At 58.8% G+C, this 20,398-nt stretch overlaps 4 protein-coding genes across 11 annotated transcripts; 1 reads left to right on the forward strand and 3 right to left on the reverse strand.

Moving 5' to 3' along the window:
* Positions 1–643: 643 nt before the first annotated feature.
* On the forward strand, positions 644–11,321 carry HDGFL2 (HDGF like 2). 4 transcript variants are annotated; one of them, XM_085211475.1, is made up of 16 exons: positions 644–804; positions 2,512–2,588; positions 2,669–2,807; positions 4,608–4,787; positions 5,063–5,182; positions 5,342–5,413; positions 5,697–5,844; positions 6,057–6,132; positions 6,244–6,529; positions 7,266–7,360; positions 7,879–7,949; positions 8,323–8,393; positions 8,859–8,960; positions 9,051–9,264; positions 9,992–10,121; positions 10,332–11,321. In XM_085211475.1, the coding sequence occupies exons 1-16, from the start codon at positions 733–735 to the stop codon at positions 10,408–10,410; spliced, it is 1,932 nt and encodes a 643-aa protein (XP_085067601.1). In that variant the 5' UTR covers positions 644–732; the 3' UTR covers positions 10,411–11,321. The 4 variants fall into 4 exon arrangements, with proteins under 4 accessions (XP_085067601.1, XP_085067602.1, XP_085067603.1 ...); XM_085211476.1 differs by having other exon boundaries at positions 5,069–5,182; XM_085211477.1 differs by lacking the exons at positions 2,512–2,588; positions 2,669–2,807 and having other exon boundaries at positions 648–804.
* A 695-nt stretch (positions 11,322–12,016) lies between these two features.
* On the reverse strand, positions 12,017–14,721 carry LOC100549955 (perilipin-3-like). Of its 2 annotated transcripts, none has more exons than XM_085211482.1 (8): positions 14,569–14,721; positions 14,177–14,266; positions 13,838–14,033; positions 13,674–13,756; positions 13,305–13,602; positions 12,991–13,181; positions 12,792–12,914; positions 12,017–12,705 (listed from the first exon to the last, which is right to left on the reverse strand). In XM_085211482.1, exons 2-8 carry the CDS (start codon positions 14,228–14,230, stop codon positions 12,361–12,363), a joined length of 1,290 nt encoding a protein of 429 aa, XP_085067608.1. In that variant the 5' UTR covers positions 14,231–14,266; positions 14,569–14,721; the 3' UTR covers positions 12,017–12,360. The 2 variants fall into 2 exon arrangements, with proteins under 2 accessions (XP_085067608.1, XP_085067607.1); XM_085211481.1 differs by lacking the exon at positions 14,569–14,721 and adding an exon at positions 14,419–14,443.
* Positions 14,722–15,001: 280 nt separating this feature from the next.
* On the reverse strand, positions 15,002–17,882 carry LOC100550721 (perilipin-3-like). Of its 3 annotated transcripts, none has more exons than XM_085211480.1 (8): positions 17,798–17,882; positions 17,323–17,366; positions 17,046–17,241; positions 16,882–16,964; positions 16,557–16,809; positions 15,865–16,046; positions 15,679–15,792; positions 15,002–15,592 (listed from the first exon to the last, which is right to left on the reverse strand). In XM_085211480.1, exons 2-8 carry the CDS (start codon positions 17,362–17,364, stop codon positions 15,125–15,127), a joined length of 1,338 nt encoding a protein of 445 aa, XP_085067606.1. In that variant the 5' UTR covers positions 17,365–17,366; positions 17,798–17,882; the 3' UTR covers positions 15,002–15,124. The 3 variants fall into 3 exon arrangements, with proteins under 3 accessions (XP_085067606.1, XP_085067605.1, XP_010723250.1); XM_085211479.1 differs by lacking the exon at positions 17,798–17,882 and adding an exon at positions 17,515–17,654 and having other exon boundaries at positions 15,865–16,043; XM_010724948.4 differs by lacking the exon at positions 17,798–17,882 and adding an exon at positions 17,515–17,634.
* A 644-nt stretch (positions 17,883–18,526) lies between these two features.
* LRG1 (leucine rich alpha-2-glycoprotein 1) lies at positions 18,527–20,309 on the reverse strand. Of its 2 annotated transcripts, none has more exons than XM_085211483.1 (2): positions 19,977–20,309; positions 18,527–19,810 (listed from the first exon to the last, which is right to left on the reverse strand). In XM_085211483.1, exons 1-2 carry the CDS (start codon positions 20,070–20,072, stop codon positions 18,776–18,778), a joined length of 1,131 nt encoding a protein of 376 aa, XP_085067609.1. In that variant the 5' UTR covers positions 20,073–20,309; the 3' UTR covers positions 18,527–18,775. The 2 variants fall into 2 exon arrangements, with proteins under 2 accessions (XP_085067609.1, XP_010723247.2); XM_010724945.4 differs by having other exon boundaries at positions 18,527–19,796; positions 19,977–20,146.
* Positions 20,310–20,398: the final 89 nt, after the last annotated feature.

The following is a 20,398-nucleotide window of genomic DNA, read 5'->3' on the forward strand; positions in this document are numbered from 1 at the left end:
AAAGGAGTTTTTACAAAAGCACATAAATCAGGTCATGATTCTAAATCAGGTCTAATTCCTCTGCATGCTTCCTGTTCCTTTCCTGTAGAACCTTCCCCCAGGTTAAGGGGAAGCTCTCTCCACAGCTGCACTGTTTGAGGGATGCCTTCCAGCTACCCCCAGCCCTGCTCTCATGTTCTATCAGGACAGCTCCAGGGAGTTGCTGGGATTTAACCTCTCCAGAAGGCTCGGGCTTTCTGGGCTGCACTTCTGCCCCAAGCGAGATGGCTGCTGATGGCTTTTTTCCCTCTAAATTGTTCACCTTCGTGCCACGGGGACCCTCTCCATGGGGCTCTTCCTTTCATTCCTTTCACAGTTCCTGACAGCCCACGCCCCCCCTCGCAGATCTGCCCCAAACCGCAGCCCCCGACCCCTTTAAATCTAACCCCGATCCCCGCACTTCAGCCCGCAGAGGCCCCGCGCCCCTCCACATCTCGGCCCCCGCCCCCCCGGCCATGCCCCTCTTTGCCCCCACCCCGCCGCCGCCGGAGGCACGGCCCAATCCCGTTATCCCGCCGAGCCCTCGCATCTTTCCATTGGACGAGTTGTCAGAGCGGCACCGCTAGCAACCAATAGAATCTGGGCCTGCGGGAGAGGCGGGACATCCTGCGGGCCGGGCCGGGCCGTCCCCGCCCCGTTGCTCGCTGCTGCCCGCGGCCTGGGCCTTCGCCGCCGCCCCGCCCCGCGGCCGCCATGCCGCACAGCTTCAAGCCCGGAGATCTCGTCTTCGCCAAGATGAAGGGCTACCCGCATTGGCCCGCCCGGGTGAGCCCGCGGGGCCGCTCCGCGAGGGGAAGGGACTCGGGAAGGGCTGCCCCGGGGCGGCGGGGCTCGGGGCGGAGCGCGCTCCGCAGCGCGGGTTTCTCACGGCCGCTCGCAGCGGGACCGGAGCTCGGCGGGACGCGGGGACAGCGGGGCTGGGATCGGGGCGGGCCGGCATTGCGAGCCCGCGCTGCGCTTGGGCGGAGTGGGAGCTGAGGTCCCGCATTGGCAGCGGGGCTCTGCTGGCACCGGGGACGGCTGGGAGCTGCGGACCCGCGCTGGCACCGCACCGCGCTCTGATCCCGGCCGGGGATGGGGCTCTGATTGGGAACGGGCCCCGTTCTGCCCTCCTCCCTCGCCCCCGTGCCTGGGTCACCCCTGGCGCTCTGTGCCTCCGCCGCCCCGGGGTCCCGCGCTGATGCTTGGGCTGAATGGGAACTGAGGCCCCGTGCTGGTACTTGGGTCCCACGCTGGCACTTGAGCCAAAGCGGGGAGCTGAGGTCCTGTACTGACACATGGGCCAAGCCCCAACCCTGGCTGAGATGGAGAACCATTCAAGAAAGGCCCCCGCTTTGCCCTACTCTCACAGACCTTTGCCTGGGCTCCTGCTGGGTCTGTACTCCCGGCGCCCATCCCCTGCCCCATCCTTCCATCTCCAGCCTCGTCCTTCCACCACATTGCACAGCCTTGCAAACTCAGGACGACAGGAGGAGGGATGGGGGCAGAGCTGCTGTGGGGCAGTGCCCTTTGCTGGGACACGTTGAGGTGACACCGATGCGTGCAGGGGGCTGTGAGCTCTCAAGGTGCAGGAGAGGAGCGAGCTGTGCTGTTGTGCTGCGGGCAGAGTGAGGGGTGATAAAGTTGACGTGGTGGGGATGGTCATCCTGGTGGGCAGTGCTGTGCATCTCCATCCCGAGTGGCGGTGCCAACACGGGGCGTGCAGGGCCCAGTCAGAGTTCTGCAGTGCTAAGGGTGCGAGGGCTCGGTGGGTCGGTCCGATGGTGAGTGATGCTGTGCAGGACCGGGGTGCTGGAGACAACGCTGCTTGGCTGCACCACGCCAGGAGATCTGGGATGCCAAGCCCTGTACCAACGCGGGGTTGGGGCCCGGCGCCGAGAGGACTCGGCCCTTCCAGCGGGGCGCTCGCATTGCTCACAGCATCTCCTGCTTTAGCTGGCTGCTCCTTTGGGAATGCTCCTCCCGAAGACTCCCCAGCGTGTTGGGGGGCCCCCGAGGCTCCTGCTTGTGCCCCAGCCCAGACCATGTGGAGCAGACCGAAGGGCACCGGAGCCAATGCGGCGTGTTGGGAAGAAGACCGGGGTGCCCGTGCGTCCTGCTGGTGGCTGGGCTTTGCCTGTGGCCTGTCTGCAGCCAGGAGGGACCTTCAGGCCACCTGTTGGAGCTGCCACCCCTGGGCTCGGAGGGGGCTTCCCACGCATCCTGACGAGGGGCACATCGTGCCCAGCTGTAGCCATAAAGCGTCTGCGCCGGATCCCTTCTGTTCCTCTTCTAGAGCTCCTGCTTGGCCATAATGCTGCATTAGGACTCTGTGCGTAGCAAGTTCCCTGTCCGGGTGCTTTGTTGCCGTGCTTGCCTCCAAGTGTGTGTGTGTGCTGGAGTCCGACGCTGCTAGCCGGGGCTAATGTGCCTTGCAGAGGATGTGCCCAAGCCGCTCTCTCTGACCACCTCCTGCTTTGGGTTTCCTTTCAGATCGATGACATCGCGGATGGTGCCGTGAAACCCCCGCCGAACAAGTACCCCATCTTCTTCTTCGGCACTCACGAGACGTAAGCGCTGCCTCGCCCCCTCTCTGGGCCTTGCCCTGCTGCTTCTGCTCTGGGCTCACCTCTGCTTTGTTTCTCTCCAGCGCCTTTTTGGGCCCCAAAGATCTGTTCCCCTATGAAAAGTATAAGGACAAATATGGGAAACCAAACAAGAGAAAAGGCTTCAACGAGGGATTATGGGAAATCCAGAACAACCCTCATGCCAGTTACAGTGCCCCTCCGGTGAGTGTGGGCCTCGTGTGGCGGGGGGTCAGCAAGGATCCGGGCTGCCTCCAGCTTTCCTTTCCTCCAAGTCGCTCTCCTCCTTTTTCTGCTTGTCACTGCTGTGGTGTCTCTGCGCTTCCATCTCGCAGATTGGCTTTCTCGGGTTGAAATAGCTTCCCCCTTCCTGCCTCTCCTTTCGGTGAGTCGGCCCTCCTTGTCCTCTGCGAGGTAGGCACCTCTGCCCCATCTTTGAGGTGAGACAGGGATGTGCTGTGTGTGCCTTGCCCAAAGCCACAGAGGATTTCTTTGTCAGAGTGAGAACGGAGGCTTGCTGGTCCCCGGCTCATGGACCTGTGTGCAGTCCCTCTCTTCATCCGTTTCCAAGGTCCTGAGTCAAAAGCCACTGATTGCTCCTTCAGAGCAGGCTGGGGAAAGGCTCTTTGCTGTCAATTGTTCATGTGTACGAAGGGCATTTTGTAACCATTATTGTATGATACAATTTATTGTATAGCGATCTTCAAAGAAGGCGTCCAAAGCAGCTTCATAGGCAGTTGGTCTGAAGAGGCAGAGGAAGGTTTTTAAAGGTGAGCTATGAAGACGAGATGGTCTGGAGGTAGGCAGGCTGAGATGTGCTGCTGGCATTGCAGGAGAGGAGCTGTGGTTTGAGTAGCTGTGGGAGAAGGCTGGACCCAAGGATGCAGTTGTAGATAAGGTGAGACCCTGGAGATCTTTGAGAACCTGGAGAACAACTTTGCTTGTATGTAGTGGCGGGAGGGAGGATGGCAGTGGTGAGGAAGGCAGCACCTTCTATTCAAGAGATTGCTCAGCACCACTGTGAATGAACTTCCAGCAGACTTAAGAAACTCGTTCTTGAATGGTTTGCTGTGACTGAGGCCATGGCAAAGATCCCAACGAGACCACAGGTCTCACAGAAGAGACTGAAGTAGAGGCTTTTTTGGTTTTGAGACCTAAGTGAAGCAAGGTGTCAAGAAAAGTTAAAATGATGAGAGTCTTTCCAGCAGCAAGGCTTCAGTGCTGGAAGAACCCCGGCTCCTAGGGTCAGCTGTCCTGTCTGAAAAGAATGGAAGAGCCCAGAAGAAGCAGCTCAGGTGCTTTCTTCCCCTTGGATTCGATGCGCCTGTTTGAGGATCCTCATGATGGGCTGATGAGAGGCTGGGAGATGTTCCCTGTGCAGGGTGGTGGAACAGCATGGAAGAGATCCCAACTGAGCGACAGCAGGGCTGCTGTGCTGGACTCCTTTTGCAGGCCATTCTGATGGGGAAGGTGTGTGAGAAGGAAGAGGCCTGGCATGAAATGAGCTGCTGGAGGAAGGACTGAACCACACCATCCAGCCCTGCTTCTCTGGCAACTTGCAAGGCAGAGGAAGGCTGGGATGCACTCATCCGCGGGGGATGTCAAGCTCAGGCTTCTCCAGGGGTCTTTGGCAGAGCATGAGGATGCTGGGGAGGGGAGCAGGGAAGTGGTAGGTGGAGCTGAGCCAAGGGAGCTGGAGGGAAGGTGTTTCTGGTGGTCTCGGGGAGGTGTGGAAGGGGCCTTGGGGAAGGGGGTGCAGGGAGATTAGAAGGGGGTCAAGAGCACGCTCATCCAAGGGCTGTGTGATATTGTCCTTCTGCCCCAGAACCATGCTGAAGGGCCCTGGCTCCAGTTGGGGACCTTACCTGTGCTTTTCTGTGTGTGCTCCTCTCTGCTCAATGCTGCTGTTCGTTGCTTGTCACCCTTTTGTGCCCCTTTTCTCCAGCCTGGCACGCCACAGACCTGCTGGTGCAATAACATCATTGTTATTTCTACTATCTTTAGCCTGCCAGCTCCTCTGACAGTGACATCCCCGAGAATGACCCGATGGGGGGAAGTGATGCTGGTGATGATGAGGAAGATGCTGCCATGGCTGCAGTCACCACAGAGAAAATGGAAAGTGATGAGGACTCAGATCGAGGCAGCGACCACAGCGGGCTCAAACGAAAATCACTGGCAATGAAAGTGAGTGTGGGCTGAGGCACTGGGGATTGGGGGGCTGTCCCAGAATGGGGGGGGGGTTGCTGTAGTGTGGTTGTGGGGCCCATTGTGTGGTCAGGGGTCTTGCAGGTGTTGTGCTTTGTTTGTGAAGTGGTGGCACGGCCAAATCCTGGTGCACGTCTCTTCTGAGTGCATGTGGTCATTCCAGTGGGGCTGGTCCGGTAGAGCTGGGCAACCTCTTCCTCCCTTTCTGTTGTGGGAGGAAAGGGGGTGGAATTCTCACTTTGTTGCTTCTCGAGTATCAGATGCCAGTGGCAAAAAGGCCTCGGAAATCTTCAAGTGAAGATCAGGGCAGCCCCTCCCTGACAGAAGAAGAGAATTCGGAAACATCTTCTGAGTCAGAAAAAAACAGTGACCAGGTAAGAGGGTTTGGGGTGTGCTTGTATGGAGGCTGGCAGGATGCTACTGGAAGAGCAGCACCATCTGTGGAGCCAGTGGCACTGAATCAGGGCCTGGAGGAACTGGCTTCACCTTCATGAGATCTTTCCCCATTTTTTAATATCTGGGTTTTCCTTCAGGACTTCACTCCTGAGAAGAAGCCAGTGGCCAGGGCTCCCCGGAGGATGCCTGCAGGGGGAAGGAAGAAGAAGGTAAAAAGATTCCTGAAGTGGTTTGTCCCTATACATTGCTACTTTGCTTTCCTCCAGACTCCCTGGGTGATGAGGCAGCTGGCTTTTGCCAGTACTGTCTAGGAAGGTGCAGGGGGTGGCTCCTCTGTTGAGCAGGGAGACTGAGCTCTGTGCTGCTGTGTTGGGGCAGGAGGGCTGTGAGACCTTGCTTCTGTCTCAGTGACCTGGCTGAGCCCTGCAGTGCTGTGTTTGGGAATGTCAGCTGCTCCTCCTTCCCACCTCCAACTCTGCTTTTTATCTACAGAAAGTGGAGTCTGGCTCCGACTCTGACTCCAAAGTGGACTCGGACTCAGAAATGGGAAATGCAACTGTGGACATGACCAAGTCAGACTCCAACTCCGATTCAGACTCCGATGTGTCTGTTAAAAAGCCTCAACGGGGCAGAAAGCCAGGTAACACCAAAGAGACTTCACCTACTGCAACTGAGCCACTGCTGGCTTCTTCAGGATACTGGAGAGCACGAGAAATTGGGGGCTCCTGAGGTTCTGGCGTCCCTTTCTATTGTGGGCAGCATCTAATGCACGTCTGAGCAACCCCTGATTTGGGGCAGTTTTCACAAGAAGCTACCAGGGCTCTTGCTGAACATCTTCTTTTTGGCTTGCAGCTGAGAAACCCCCTCCCAAGCCCCGTGGTAGGAAACCAAAACTTGAGCGTGTCCCTATCAGCTCCAGCAGCGACAGGTGAGATCAGCTGCAGTGGGATTGGGGTGCTGTCACCCGCTGGGCTGGGGGGAGTCCCTGGCTTCACTTCTCACAACAAGGCTTCCAAACACGCTCTTGTTTTTTTTGTAGTGATAGCGACAGTGATGTGGACCGTATCAGTGAATGGAAGAGGCGAGATGAGGAAAGGCGACGGGAGCTGGAAGAGAAGAGGAAGAGGGAACAAGAGGAAGAAATCCGCCGGCTCCGGGAGCAGGAGAAGGAGGAGAAAGAGAAAAGGAAGGAGAAAGCAGAGAAGGGCGAGGAGGTGCACTCAGACAGCGACAGTAGTGCAGATGATGAAGTGGCCAAAAAGGGCAGAAAAGGCCGGGGTAAGGCCCCATCCTCCTCAGACTCTGAGCTGGAGATGGAGAAAGAGGTGAGTACAGGAGGAGAGCTGGTGTCAAATGACAACCCACCCTCTCCTTGTTAAGTCAGCAGGTGCCTCCAGGAGCAGCAGTGACCTGCTGCCTTGGTCTTCTGTTACACTGGAGTTGCAGGATAGGGATGTATCCCTGGGGCAGCTATTCCCTGGGCTCTGGAGCTCTTGTCCAGCTTACATCCCTGTGATGCTCTCCCTCCCACCACAATCATCATTTTGCTCTGCAGATAATGGAAAGGGTTAGCAAGGCTTGGGCGAAGCACTGAGAAAGGTTGTAGAGGGCCTTTGGCAGCTGTGGTTCCTCACTGACAGAGGGAAGGGTCATTGTTTCATTCTAATGCCTGTTTCTCCATATAGAGCTGGGCTATGAAAGCGTCATGCAGATCTGAGTTGTGAAAGGATGTGTGGGTCTGCCCACAGGTATTGCAGGCTGGGTGGGCTGTTTTAAGTATCAGCATATTTACTTCTGAAGCAGCAGATGGTTATGCTGTAACCCAAGTCTTTTTTCATCTTGTGCAGGGGACAGCACTGCACCCAGACCAATGGTGCTGCTTGCCTGTGGCTTGCAGCAGTGATATCATGGGTGCTGGCTGTTGGATTTTCTGGATTACCTCTATATGGGACTGGGAGGATCAGAATGGGCCATGGCACTGTCTCCCTCCTGCAGTGGTTGGGGTGAGAGGGGGTTTCTCTGCTGCAATCTGCTTTTGCCTGCATTGTTCTCTCTTTTCAGGTAAAGAAACCAGTGAAGAAGCAGCCCTCAGAGTTGTCAAGGAAACCAAATCAGAAGGAGAAGAGAGGCCGAGCAGAGGAGAAACCACGAAACAAGTCAGTATCTCCCCTCCCTGCACTCGGTGCTCTTTTTTTCTGGGGACAGATCTCCTCTGCTGATGCCCAGTCCCTTTTGAGGACACCCTGGAGAGGGGATGAACATCCTTGTGGAGCTGTCTGTGATAGCAGCACCCATGGGGGGGGTTTCTCCTCTCCTTTCTCCTAGAGCTGAGGGGGCTGATGGAGGTGTGTGGAGGGCACCAGACTGAGCTCCCTTGTTTTATTCCAACCCACAGAGGGGAAGATCCTTGGGGTATCCCCAGACACCTTGCTTTGAGTTCTGCCTTTCTGCAGTTCTGGAAAGCTGGGGCATGGGGGAGCTGCTGTCTCAAAGCTCCTGCCTGTGTGATCTCGGGGATGTGCAAGCATGGGTGGAGTGTGGCAGGGCTCATGCTGTTGAACAGTCTGGAGGATGCACTGGCATGAGCTGTCACCTTTCTTGCTTGCCCAGCAACAGGCAGGTGGTTTCACCTGCAGGCATCTCTTGAAGGACCTCTTTCCTTTTTTACCCACAGACCTTTGAAAGTGGAAAGAGGCCGGAAGAAGTCTGACCTGATCCCTGAAAGGAGAATGGAGAGGAAGAAGGGTGAGAGAGCGATTGCTTTTGAGAGAAGTTACAGAAGGGAGAGAAGGGAACCAGGGCTGGTTCCTTTCCCAACTGGAGCTAGGGAAGGGTTCTCTCCAGTTGGGATCAGTGTGGCTATGCTTGCACCTTTCCAGCATGGCTGTGATCCCTGCATCACGTTGAAAAGTATTTACAGAGTGTGTAGAGACCACTTTCCTACATAGATTCCTGCTAATTTTGGCACACCTCAGCCCATTCTCCTCATAGAAACCCCTGAGGCTGCTTTCAGCCTTGGAGACATGAGAAGAAGCCAGTCCCCGTTTGGGGGAGAGGTTCTGGGTAGTGGCGTGCTCCATACTGGTGACCTGTTACATTTTTCTGTCTCTTGCTCCAGAGCCCACAGTTGAAGAGAAACTTCAGAAACTTCACAGTGAGATCAAGTTTGCCTTGAAGGTGGATAACCCAGTGAGTGCTCGAACACATTGGCCTGGCCTGGGAGATCCCTGGTTGTGTCCTTGGCCACCATGCAGACCTTGCCAGCTGCTCAATGCAGATGTCTTGATAGTGGGTGCCATGAGGGAACTGTGCTCACAGCAGTGCTGGTCCTGGGTGCCCACTGGGAGCTCAAGGCTGCCCTGGTTGCCCCCTTTGGAGCTGTCAGGGGTGATTCTGTCATTCCCATTCCTGTACCCACAAATGGGGGGTGGTTGTCCTCTCACCTGAGCTGAGCTAGTGGAGCTGGGACTGGAGTGCTGTAGGGTTGGTGTCTCCCTTGAGACAGATCCAGAGTTTTGCTAAAAAACCCCATAGGGGTTTAGCAAATGAAGTCCCTCTGGCTCCCAATTTATTCCCCCTGCTGCCTGTACAGAGAGAGATGTAATCCACAGAGAGATTTCCAGGCAGTTTCTGATCTTGGTGCCATCCCTGCAGGACATCAAGCGGTGCCTGAATGCATTAGAGGAGCTGGGTGCACTCCAGGTCACCTCTCACATCCTCCAGAAACACACTGATGTGGTGGCTACTCTAAAGAAGGTATGGCAGGTGGAGGATTGATCATCCACTGGAGAACACAAGCCTGCTTAGGACACTACAACTCCAAGGTTGTCCCTGTTTCTGTTGCAGATCCGTCGCTATAAAGCAAACAAGGACGTGATGGAGAAAGCTGCTGAAGTCTACACCCGCTTGAAGTCGCGTGTCCTAGGACCAAAGATGGAAGCAATCCAGAAAGCCAACAAAGCCGGGCCTGAGAAGGACAAGGGGGATGTGGAGAAAGGCCAGGAGAAGCTGTCAGGAGGGGAGACACAGAATGAGAAGGGAGAAGAGGAAATGAATGCTGGTAATGTTCCCTGCACGTCTCAGGGTGGTTCCCTGCTCTGTTTGGGTGTGTAGCAATCCCAGGGCTGTGCTCAGGGCACAGCTGGTCCCCCTGTGGACCTATGTCTAGTTCATGTCAGGTTGTGGAGCTGTCTGGAGAAGGGCAGTTTCACACCAGCTTCCCCCACAGAGTCTAGGGACTGCATTTTTAAATGAGACTTTGTGAGATGAATATCAAATGCTCGTGGCAGTAAGAGCAAAGGGCAACCTCAGTGTCCAAACCCTGATTTTAAGTGCCTCTGGGGCAGCTTTTGGGCCTGGCTCACTCTTTGAGATGTGGTCCAGGGCACCAGGGAGATGAAGGAATGTGGAGACGCCCTTGGAGGAGCTCTTGCACAGGCAGCTGGTGGCTGGGATCTTCCTTTGTCTCATGGCTGCGAGCCCAGCAGTCAGTCCCGGGCTGAGCACATCCTAGTAATGGTGTAAGAGTTTTCCTGGAGGGGACAGTGGGGAAAATCCATGCTGAGGTCAGCCTCTGGTCTTGGGCAATTGAGTCTTTGGGGCCATTCTAATAGCTGCCTTGGTCAGGCCAGAGCTGGGATACCCATGCTGTGGACTTGGCTGTGTATCAGGACAACCTGCTGTGCTGGTCCTGGTGGTGCCCAGCCTCTTGGGTGGGGTGGGGTGGGGTGGGATAGGTGAGAAGTGCCCCAAGAGCCCAAGTGTCCCAGCCTGTCTCTTCTCTGCAGACTTGTCAGGTCCTGTGAATGGCGAATCGTTGTCCCAAAAAACGGAGGGCACAGAGGAGCAGGAGAGAGACAAAAGCCGAGGGCCAGGAGCTGGAGAGCCAGAGGCACCTAGCGAGGAGGCCCATAACAAGTGAGTGGACGAGAGGCAAATGCAGCACAGAGGAGCTCCTTGGCATCTACCGTACACCCAGCTTCAGCTCTGCAGGAAGCTGAGCTCCTGTTTGGCCACATCTGGGGGATATTATGGGTTGTAGGACTTTTCCTGGCTTGGGAAGGGGATGCTGGGGGGGTCAGGGCAGAGGAGACATTTGCTGAGGTGGTGCCTGTGCTCTCCTTGCAGCGTGCAGGATTATCCTAGCACCGAACGGGAGAGGGTTCGTGGGGAGTCAGAGTCTGTGGATGATGCAGAGGAGAGCTGAGGATGCGGAGAGCTGAGCACGTGGGACTGCCTGCAGGAGGATGTTGGAAGGGCCACAAAACCTGCTCCGAAGGGAGACTGGCCTCTGCCTTGCCCATCTTTGCGTTACTTCACTAAGTCACACAGTAGCTGATGTCCTAGGTCTTGTCCTGTGCTCCTGACCCCGTGAAAGCACTGAACGTGGGGGGAGACTGTGCTGTTTTGTCCGTATTTGTCCCCTCTTTTTTTTTCTTTTTTTTTTTTTCCCCCTTCCTCCCCCCCCCCCCACCTAATTTCTTGTGATTTCAACCGACATGAAATGAATATAAAGGGTTTTTTAATGAAAAACACAAAGAGCCATAGTGTCTATTTCTTAAGGCACCGTTGACTGTGACTAGGGGTGGGCAGGAGCCTCCCTCATCCCTTTCTCCCTGTCCAGGGCTGGGACCAGAGCAAATCCCCAAGGGTCCCTATTCCCTTGGGCCCTGAACTGGGCTGAGCACCCAGAGTTGGCCCTGTCCCTGCCACAGCTGTCCCCAAGGGGTGATGGTGGGGCCTGACTGTGCTCCCAGCCTTCCTTCTTCATTTTCCAGTGCTGGTGCTGAGTGCAGCCCCACTAGGGAAGGGACACAAGGACTTCTCCCCTCAGTGGCAGATCCTCACTCTGTTGCTCTGAGCCTCTTTTTCCCTCCTGTGGTTGCAGCTGCTGGAGCCTGGTCCCTCCACTCCAGCAGATGCAGCAGGGCTGGCATCTGCCTTTGGGTAAGCACAGTGAAATTGTGTATTCTCCCCTATGTTGGCTGGGGGACTCATCAGTGGCAGCATCCTGCCTTGTGCTGGGCAGCATCTTGTTTGTCTGTCTGTCTTTCTGCTCTTTTGCAAGAAATCTGAAGCTTTTGTACATGCAAAATAAAGATGTTCCCAGCTCAACCAGATGCTGCATCCTCGTGTCCTGTTTGTGCCATGGGTCAGGCAGTGCCAACACAGGGTGGTGTGCCCTGATCCCAGGCTGCTGTTGCTGTAACCATACTCTGGGGAGTCTGTGCTCTTTTCCAGGCTTTATTTCATGTTCCACCCCTCCATAAACAAAACCCAAATAAACCTTGCTTCCTTCTTGCCCAATTTTTGGGAAGTCAGGTCTTGGGTTGGCCAAACTGTGCCTCATCCCAGCAAGGGGCTTCTGCGAGCACCACTTAGAGCATCACTCTGTATGGGTGAGCTGAAAGTCAGATACAGGTTGTGAACCAGATCTAGGCAGGTTCTGGGAGATCAGACCCAGAGGTCTGTATTCCCTGGGAGCCTCTGACCTTCAGAATCAGAATGGCCTGGGTTGAAACAGACCATAATGATCATCTAGTTTCAACCTCTCAGCCCTGAGCTCTGTACAGCACTGGTGGTGGTGGAGGCCCAGCATAGAGCTCAGTACCAGGACAGCCCCTGCTGGTGCCACTATTGGAAGCCCCCACCCTTGAAAGACCACACAGGACCACGTGCCCTCATTCCTCCTTCCATGAAAAGCCCCAGGAAGGACTTCAAGTGGCAGCAAGGAGGTAAGCAGGGCAGATCCTGAGGTGAAACCGAGGTTCCCAACCCCACCAGCCCCAGTTCCCCCAAGAAGGCTTAGACCATTGCAAAACTAAACTGAGTTTATTGTTTTACCCACCCCAAGCCACAGCCCCCTCCCCACCAGGCACCACCACTGGGGGCAGACACAGCTGCAAGGATGGGAAGAGCAAGGGCCTGAAGGCACCAGAGGTGACAAGTGGAGGCTAGAGAAGATGGAGTGCTGACCAACAAGGGCTGGAGCAGCCATAGGCACTGGGGGAAGCTAAGGCACTTTGCTGGCACTGCTCTGGCCAAGGGGAAACCTGGGATGGGCAGGGAGGGAAGTTAATGAGTACTTGGGCAGGGATGGGTTAGTAGGAACACTGATTTCAGCTTGGGAACGCTTCCATCCTCCCCCTGGGGGCTGCTATTTCCCCTGCACACCCTGCTCCTGCTGCACAGAAGGAGCAAAGGGCCCCACCAGCCAAGACAGGGGTGTGTTGTGTGCCACGTGCTCCACCAGCTCATCCATCAGCTCACGGGCTTTGGTAGCGTGGGCACGTGCCCGTGTCACTGCACTGCCTGTCAGCTCCTGCAGGGAGGTGGCTGATGTCAGGCTGGCACGGAGCTCCTCCACGTTGTGTCGGACCTGTGCTGCCGTGTCCTGGATGCCAGCAGGGAGGCCCTGCAGGCTGCACACCAAGGGCTGGCAGGTGCTGTGCAACTGCTGAGCCAAGCCCTGCAGCAGGGCCAGCACACCTGATTCCACTGTCTGTGCGGGGACAAAAAGTGGGGTGAGCAGGTGAGCACCATAGGGAAACCAGGGCGGGCATGGGGACCCTCCTGCCCTCTGCTTACTGCTGGTGGCACCAACTCCTTGCCACCACTGGGCTGCTTGGTGCTCCACTCCAACCACAGCTGCTGCAGCTTCTCCTGCCCTCCCTGCAGCTTCTGGTCCACGCCTTGCTTGAGATGCTCCACCTGAAGCAGGGACAAAGCAGTGGCCGGGTGGCTGATCCCAGCCCAGTGGTGGGGGTGGGGATGGGGATGGTCCTACCAGGTCGAGGGCACGCTGGAGCTGGCCCAGCACGTCGTGGCTGCTGGAGCGGGCGCTCTGCAGTTTGCCCAGGGAGTGCTGGAGGGCACGGTGCTGCAGTTTGGCTGACAGAGAACCCAGACGTACAAAGTAGCTCTGCTGCTTCTTCTGCTGCTCTGGTTCAAAGCCCTCCACAGCCGTGGCAAGCTTGGCTAGAGGAAAGGAATCCATCAACTGAGTCCCTGCCCCACCACTGACCTCCACATAGAGCCAATGTGGGCCCTCCCCACACTGACCCCCCACCCCATCTCCACACATTGCCATCAGATCCTTACCCAGCTCCTCATCTGTCATAGGCAGGTAGTGGTCCACCAGCTCCTCAGACTTCTCCAGCATGGAGCCCACCCCACTGGCCACCATCTGGCCCACAGTGGAGCCCATCACGGTGGTGACACCGCTGCTCACCGCCGACTTGGTCAGCTCCACGCTGCCCTGCACGGCTCCTTTGGTCATATCCATCACTCCTGTCACACGGCTGCTCACTGCATCCTTGGCTCCGGCCACAGTGGAGGTCAGGACATCCCTGGCCCCCGTCACTGTGGATGTCACCAGCTGCTTGGTGTCTGAGATGAGCTGGTGAGAACGACAAAGCCCTGGTAGGCAGCACTGGGGCAAATCCCGATGCACCACGCACCCCACGTTACCTTCTCAGTGGGCTGCTGCAGGATGGGCAGCTTCTCCTCCAGCTTATCCAGCCCTTTGCACGCGTATTCATTAGCAGTGGATACTAAAAGCCAACCCCCAAAAAAATCAGATGTGGAACCCCATAACACTCCCCATCCCCGGATCTGTGGGGTGCCCCACTCACTCTGCGGCTCCAGCTTGGTGAGGATGGGCTGCGCCCCACTCAAGGCTGCTGCTGTCAGAGTCTTCACCCCCTTCTCAGCAGCATCACACACAGAACGGACGTAGGGATGGCTCTCCTTGGTGGAGCTGTAGGCACTGGACACGATGCCGCAGGCGGAGCTCACCAGGGGCAGGCTGGCCACCCGCGTCCCGATGCTCTGTGCATGACAAGGGGGAACAGTGAGAGCAAAACGCAGCCCTCGTGGGTGGGAATGGGGTCACTGATGGGGTGGGTCACTGTCCCTGCCCGGTGCCCACAGCCCCCATCTCCATGCAGACGGACTCCCCCGGCCCCACTGACCTGCTGCTGCTCCTCAGCTTTGGGCTGCGCTGTGCCATCCTCACTAGCGGCCATGGCGGGGCAGAGCAGGAGGGCAGCACCCCCAAAAATCTGCACGGTGAGGACGGAGAGGGGAATGAATACCCCGGAAGAGGGAACTCCACGTTGCCCCCCGACCCCGGCGGTCCCCTCCTTTCCCCAGGAGCGGAACCCTGGACTCGCACACCCCAGGACAGGGGGGTCCCGCTCCGCACGCCGCTCACCCCCGAAGCTCCCACCGCGACGGGGCGGTCCGATCCCCGCCCACCCCAGCACGGAGCGGTGGCGGCTGCTTCCCGGAGGGGATGGGGGAACACACAGCAGCTCCGGACTCGGACCGGGACCACCCCCACAGCCCCCCCCGCCCCACTCACCAGCTCAGTGCTACTCGCGACGCTCCTTTCGAGGCCGCTCCCCCCTTCGCTTTTATGGCCCCGGGTCCCGCCCCGTGCGCATGTGACCGCGTCCCACCCTACCGGGGGCGGCCCGAAAGCAGCGACCGACGGCGCAGATCTTTCCCAGCGGAACAGGCAGTTCCACGCCTCCCGGTCCCCCCCCCCCAAGCGCTACCCACGGCTGTCAGACTCTCCCCACCTCCCCTCGCTGCCCCCCGACGTGAAGATGCCCGCACAGCCCCGCGCGCACCGTGGGAAGCGGAGACGGTGATAACGGGGCCGAAGTCCGCTGCCACCCGACGGCGGGTCACAGTCCGGGGACACTCGGCCATCTCCGCACCCGGATGGAGCCAACCCCGGCTCTACGTGTCCCCCCTCCCTCCCCCAACTCAATGTGAGGCACAGAGCGATGGGTTGGGATTGTTTGGTTTGTTTCTCTCTTTTGTGTGCTCCAAAAGCTGCTAAGATAAGGAATCCTGATGCCATCTCAGGGCAAGACGGGTGTTTTGCACGTGCCACCATCCCCTTGCCTGCATCACAGATCCCACACCGGGCCACTGAATCCATCCTGCTGCTGGCCCCATTGGGGTTGGCTTCCTTCTGCGCAATCACCGAGCACAGTGCTCACCCCGTGTCCCACACAAACACACCCATTCCATTTGGCCATCTCGATGGGACAATCCTCAGGGTATTCCACGAGGACGGGAGCAAAGGGTCCCACAATCCATGGCAGGGCTGCGTGCTGCCCCACGTACTCCAGGAGCTCATCGATGCTCAGCTGCGCTTGCAGCACGCGCTGCCGGCTCTGCTCCAGCACCATGCCCGACAGGTCGTGGAAGGAACAAGCACGGGACAGGGAGCTGTGCAATCCTTCCACGCCGTGCCTCACGTGCCCCACCGTCTCCTGCACGCCGCTCGGCAGCCCTCGGATGGGGAGGTGGGCGCAGGCAGCCCGCAGCTGCTTCAGGAGCCCTCGCAGCATGGCCATGGTCCTCACCTCCACCTGGAAAGCAGCAAGAAGACAGCGCTGCTTGGGCACAGCCCCGACCCCATTGCCTTACACCCTGCTGAGGAGCAGCCCTCCTGTACCTGCTTGTCCTCCATAGGTGCATCATCCTGCAGGCTCCACTCCAGCCACATGCGGTGCAGGTGCTGCCGGGCGCTGTGCAACGAGCCGTCCACGCCGTGCCGGCCCTGCTGGATCTAATGGATGGAAAGCACCAAGAGTGCACTGCTGTGATCCAGGTGGGGATGTGGGGATGGCTGCAGCCTTACCAGCTCGATGATGCGGTGCAGGCGGCTGAGGGCTTGCTGTGCACTGTGCTGGGCCCACCGCAGCTCACCCAGGGACCGCCGCAGTGCGCGGTGCTTCAGCTTGGCTGAAAGTGAGCCCACCCGCACCATACAGCTCTGCCGCCTCCGTCGCTGCTCCCTTGAGGTCACCTCGGTGCCATCTGCTGCAGGGTGATGGTGAGAGCTGCACAGGGTGCAGAGCATCCCCAAGGATGTGCCCTGAGCTCTGTGTCACAAACGCAGGGTGTTTGGTTCCAAGTCACTGGAGGTGTCCCCTCCACCCCTGCGGTCACCTCTGCGGTGACACAGCGCCAACTCTGCCCACCACTGCCCTGTGCTGAGCTATAAATACCCAGCTCATGCAGGCTGGTGGCACAGGGCTATATTTGCTCTCTCTTTTCCAGGTGAGAGTTCACCCACTGCTGCTCTACATGTTTCCCCATGCAGGGAACATCGTCTGAGTCACGGTGGCTCTGCGAGGCTCAGCGCTGCCCTGGCAGAGGGGTGAAGGCTGCTCTGCAGGTGGGACTTTCAGTGCCCACACCCCCATCGTGGCACCCAGTGCCCACAGTACCAGAGCAGTGCTGAGCCCTGGGGATGGGGTTCAATCCCAACACGGGGTTACACCCCGTAAAAAGAAGGAGGTGGCTCAGCACAGGGCAGTGGACACTCACCCAGCCCCTCATCCATCCCAGGCAGGTAATGCTCCACCAGCTCCTCCGACTTCTCCAGCACCGTGTCGGTCCCGTTTGCCAGCAGCTGACCCAGACGGGTGCCCACAACGGTGCCGACGTTGCAGCTCAGCATCCTCCGTGTCCTCTCCACTCTGCCCTGCACGGCCCCGTAGGCCATTCCCACAGCACCGCTCACTGCTTCCCGCACACCCATCACTGTGCACAACACCAACTGCCTGGTCCCTGCCACCACCTGGAGAGCACAGAATGGGGCAGTTTGTCCCAGCAGTGCACGCAAGGCTGGCCTGCCCTATAGGGACATTACCTTCTCAGTGGGTTGCTGCAGGATGGGCAGCTTCTCCTCCAGCTTATCCAGCCCTTTGCACGCGTATTCATTAGCAGTGGATACTAAAAGCCCCCCCAAAAAAATCAAATGTGATTTGACCCATAACACTCCCCATCCCCGGACCTGTGGAGTGCCCCACTCACTCTGCGGCTCCAGCTTGGTGAGGATGGGCTGCGCCCCACTCAAGGCTGCTGCTGTCAGAGTCTTCACCCCCTTCTCAGCAGCATCACACACAGAGCAGATGTAGGGGTGGCTCTTCTTGGTGGAGCTGTAGGCACTGGACACGATGCTGCAGGCAGAGCTCACCAGGGGCAGGCTGGCCACCCGCCCCACCACGCTCTGTTGGAGGGTGGCAATGGGGACCAGTGAGATGGGACCACGCAGTAACCCCCAGCCCATGGGCCCTCCTCATAGCCCTACCTGCAGCTCTTTTCGTGCTGGTGCCGCATTGTTGGCTGACATCGCTGCGATGGAGAGAGAAAGGACACGTGGTGCTGAGCACTGCAAACTCATGGCACGAGTGGAAGGCACGGGGAGGCCACTGAACCGCTGGGGATGGGGATTTCAAGGGGGTGGATGAGGGATTGGATGGGGCTCCGTTCTGAGGCTCACCTCCCACCCCAGCGGGACGCAATGGGGTTCGGTCTCGAGGGATGGAAGCGGGGTTGGATCCCTGCGGGAGGGGGTCCCTGGGGACGGGGTGAGGGGATGCAGGACTCCCTCCGTCCTCTAGGGGGCGCTGGAGGGGGGGGGTGTCCCCTCCGGGGGCTCCTAGGAGTCCCATGGGACATCGCGGTGCCCCCGCCGCCCCCATCCTCGGACCTCCGGACCCCCCGTCGGTAATTTCCCTTCCTCCCACTCTCCTGCTGTTGCAAAACCCCAGCGCCGTACTCACTGCGGGGAGGGGGGTGGGTGGGATATCGCCACCTCCGGTCACGATCGAGATTCCCGGTCGCGATCGTAACCCCCTTCCTCGTCCCCGCCCAGCGTGGCGTTCATAGCGAGGCGGGAGCCAATCAGCGAAGGGGTGGGGCGCTCCACGGCCAATCGGGAGGGAGGGGCGGGACTTTGGAAGGGTGGGGGGGATGCGGCCACGAGGGGACTCCCGGCCGTTGTCCCCCTACCCAGTAACCCCGTGCCAGGTGTCCCCTTCCAGGTGTCCCCGAGCAGGATGTCCCACAACAGGTGGCCCTGTGCCGCGCTGCTGTCCCCCCGCCAGCACTCCCCATTTGTCCCCATATTGAGTGTCCCTTTGCTGTGTGTGTCCACGTGTCGATTGTCCCCATAGTGAATCACACTGTACCGAGTGTCCCCTTCCCGTGCGTCCCCGTGAAAAGCATCTCCATACCATAATTGCCCACGCTGGGTGTCCCCATGCAGAGTCTTTATGTCACACCTCCCTGTGACAGCGCCCTGTGACCCCTCTGTCTGTCCCCAGGGCTCAGTGTCACCTAGGGGAGATGGTGGGGAACTTGGGACACTGAGTTGTCCAGGGGGGTCACCCCAGGGGATCAGGCTGGAAGCAGGCAGGGGCATGGGACGTGGAGGGGGTGGGATGGACTTGGCCACAGGGCATGGCAGCCATCACTGCCTTTCATTCATGAACTTCACAGGACAATGCAGATGGCAGCACAGCAGAACGAGGAGAATCCATTTAATGGGGTCTGGTAAGGATGGGGACACAGAGATGGGACGTGGGATGGTGTGAACCAGGTGGGGTGAGGCTGGGAGCCTTTGGGGTGGAGTGGGTAGGATGGGGATGGCAGCCACTGGGATGGCGATGGGAATCACTGGGATGGGAACAGCCCTGTTCTCATTGCCTCAGTTTCCCTGGGAGGGTTGGAGGGAGGGGACACGGTGCTGAACCCCTTCCTTAGTGATCCAGGGGACTCTGTTTGTCCCCTCCGTGGTCACAGCCAGCCTGGCTCACAGCAGCCACCTCCTCCCCTCGGTGCTGTGCAGGGCTGGCACAGCGTGTGTCACGGGCAGCAATGAGCTGCGGGGCTGCATCCTGCAGCAGTGCCAGCAGTGAGCACTCACAGGCCCAGGGATTCCCTGAGATGTCGAGGGACAGCGGGGGGCCAGGGGAACGTGGGGGCAGCTGCAGAGCCTGCAGATGGTTGTGTGCCAGGTCGAGGACACGGAGATGGAGCAGTGGGGAGAAAATGCCATCGGGCAGCACCTGCAGGGTGTTGCTCTGCAGGAAGAGCAGGCGCAGAGCAGGGGTGGGCATGAAGAGGGTTGGTGGCAGTGCACAGAGCTGGTTGCCTTCCAGGTCGAGCCGCTCGAGCTTCTGCAACCCCATGAATGTATCAGCATGGAGGTGATGCAGGCGATTGTGTGCCAGGTCCAGGCTGCGCAGGGAGTGCAGCGGACGGAGGGCAGCGGGGGGCACCTCCAGCAGAGCGTTGCCTGCCAGGTTGAGCCAATGCAGCTGGGTCAGGTGCATGAACCAGGCTGGCTGCAGTGCCTGCAGGAGGTTCCCTTGCAGCACCAGGTGCCGCAGGTGGATGGAATGATGAAAAATGCCAGCAGGGAGGTCGGACAGGAGGTTGTCGGTCAGGTCAAGGATGCGTAGAGTGGGTACGGGTTGCAGCAGGGCCTCTGGAAGCATGGCCAGGTGGTTGGAGGAGAGGTGCAGCTCCTGCAGATGGGGCAGCCCGGCCAGCGCACTGGGGGATATGGTGGTCACAGCAGTGAACTCCACTGAGATGGCCACAGTGGTGGGGGGAAGCCCGGAGGGGAAGGTGTTGAGAGCGGGATCCGTGCAGATGAAGTGCGTGGCGTTGGGCTGTGGGTGGCATGATACAGCATGGCTGTATGGCAGCAGCAGTAGCAGCAGCAGTGGAAGTGGTGGTGGCAGGATGTGACCCAGCAGTGCCATAGTGCTGGTGCTGTGGGCAGGCAGCTTAATGTCACCCCAGGGGTTGTGCCCTGCGCTGCTCCCACCACCACCCCTGAGTGCCCTTGGGAGGGGAATGAGCTGCAGCCCCCATATCTCCCTCCTCATTCTGGCCCAGGGACCCCCGGCCCCCTCCTCATCCTGGCCCAGGGACCCCCAGCCCCCTCCTCACCTCCTCCAGCAGCCAACTCAGCTCCCTGGGGACGGTCCTTCCTCCTCTGTCACCATGCTGCTGGTTTGGCCTCACGTCCGCTCGATTGGGAAACATTGCCTTCGCAATCACTGCAGCTCAAGGAAGTGCCAGCACCCACGGCAGAGGCTGGGCACTCCTCATCCCCACGGCCCCACACTGAGGCTCTGGGTGCGAGGGTGGCACAGCATTGAGCTTCCCTTCCACGAAGCCGCAGGGGCGCAGTGCGTGCCCAAATGAAGGTGTGAGTGCACAGATTTATGCACGCAGTGGGGCTTTGCATGATGGCACAGCACAAAGCCCCACACGCTCCCTTGCCCCACAGCCTCCTCCAGCCTGCTGTCCCCCCACCTGTGCCCCACAGGCTCTGCTGAAGCAGGGACCGCTTTGCCTTTCCTCGTGGC

Source organism: Meleagris gallopavo, chromosome 30 (assembly GCF_905368555.1).
Source record: "Meleagris gallopavo chromosome 30, MGAL_WU_HG_1.1, whole genome shotgun sequence".
Classification (NCBI taxonomy): Eukaryota; Metazoa; Chordata; class Aves; order Galliformes; family Phasianidae; genus Meleagris; species Meleagris gallopavo.

Bases quoted from the DNA above. Each gene is read 5' to 3' on its own strand.
- HDGFL2 (XM_085211475.1), top strand. From the start codon at position 733: ATGCCGCACAGCTTCAAGCCCGGAGATCTCGTCTTCGCCAAGATGAAG. The intron at 2,589-2,668 runs GTAAGCGCTGCC...GTTTCTCTCCAG, and splicing joins TTCTTCGGCACTCACGAGAC to CGCCTTTTTGGGCCCCAAAG. The intron at 7,950-8,322 runs GTGAGAGAGCGA...CTCTTGCTCCAG, and splicing joins GAGAATGGAGAGGAAGAAGG to AGCCCACAGTTGAAGAGAAA.
- LOC100549955 (XM_085211482.1), bottom strand. From the start codon at position 14,230: ATGGCCGCTAGTGAGGATGGCACAGCGCAGCCCAAAGCTGAGGAGCAG. The intron at 14,034-14,176 runs GTCAGTGGGGCC...TGTCATGCACAG, and splicing joins AAGCTGAGGAGCAGCAGCAG to AGCATCGGGACGCGGGTGGC. The intron at 13,182-13,304 runs GTAAGGATCTGA...CCTTTCCTCTAG, and splicing joins TATGACAGATGAGGAGCTGG to CCAAGCTTGCCACGGCTGTG.
- LOC100550721 (XM_085211480.1), bottom strand. From the start codon at position 17,364: ATGTCAGCCAACAATGCGGCACCAGCACGAAAAGAGCTGCAG. The intron at 17,242-17,322 runs GTAGGGCTATGA...ACCCTCCAACAG, and splicing joins CAGCACGAAAAGAGCTGCAG to AGCGTGGTGGGGCGGGTGGC. The intron at 15,593-15,678 runs GTACAGGAGGGC...GCTGCTTTCCAG, and splicing joins CACCTATGGAGGACAAGCAG to GTGGAGGTGAGGACCATGGC.
- LRG1 (XM_085211483.1), bottom strand. From the start codon at position 20,072: ATGTTTCCCAATCGAGCGGACGTGAGGCCAAACCAGCAGCATGGTGAC. The intron at 19,811-19,976 runs GTGAGGAGGGGG...GGTGACATTAAG, and splicing joins TGAGTTGGCTGCTGGAGGAG to CTGCCTGCCCACAGCACCAG.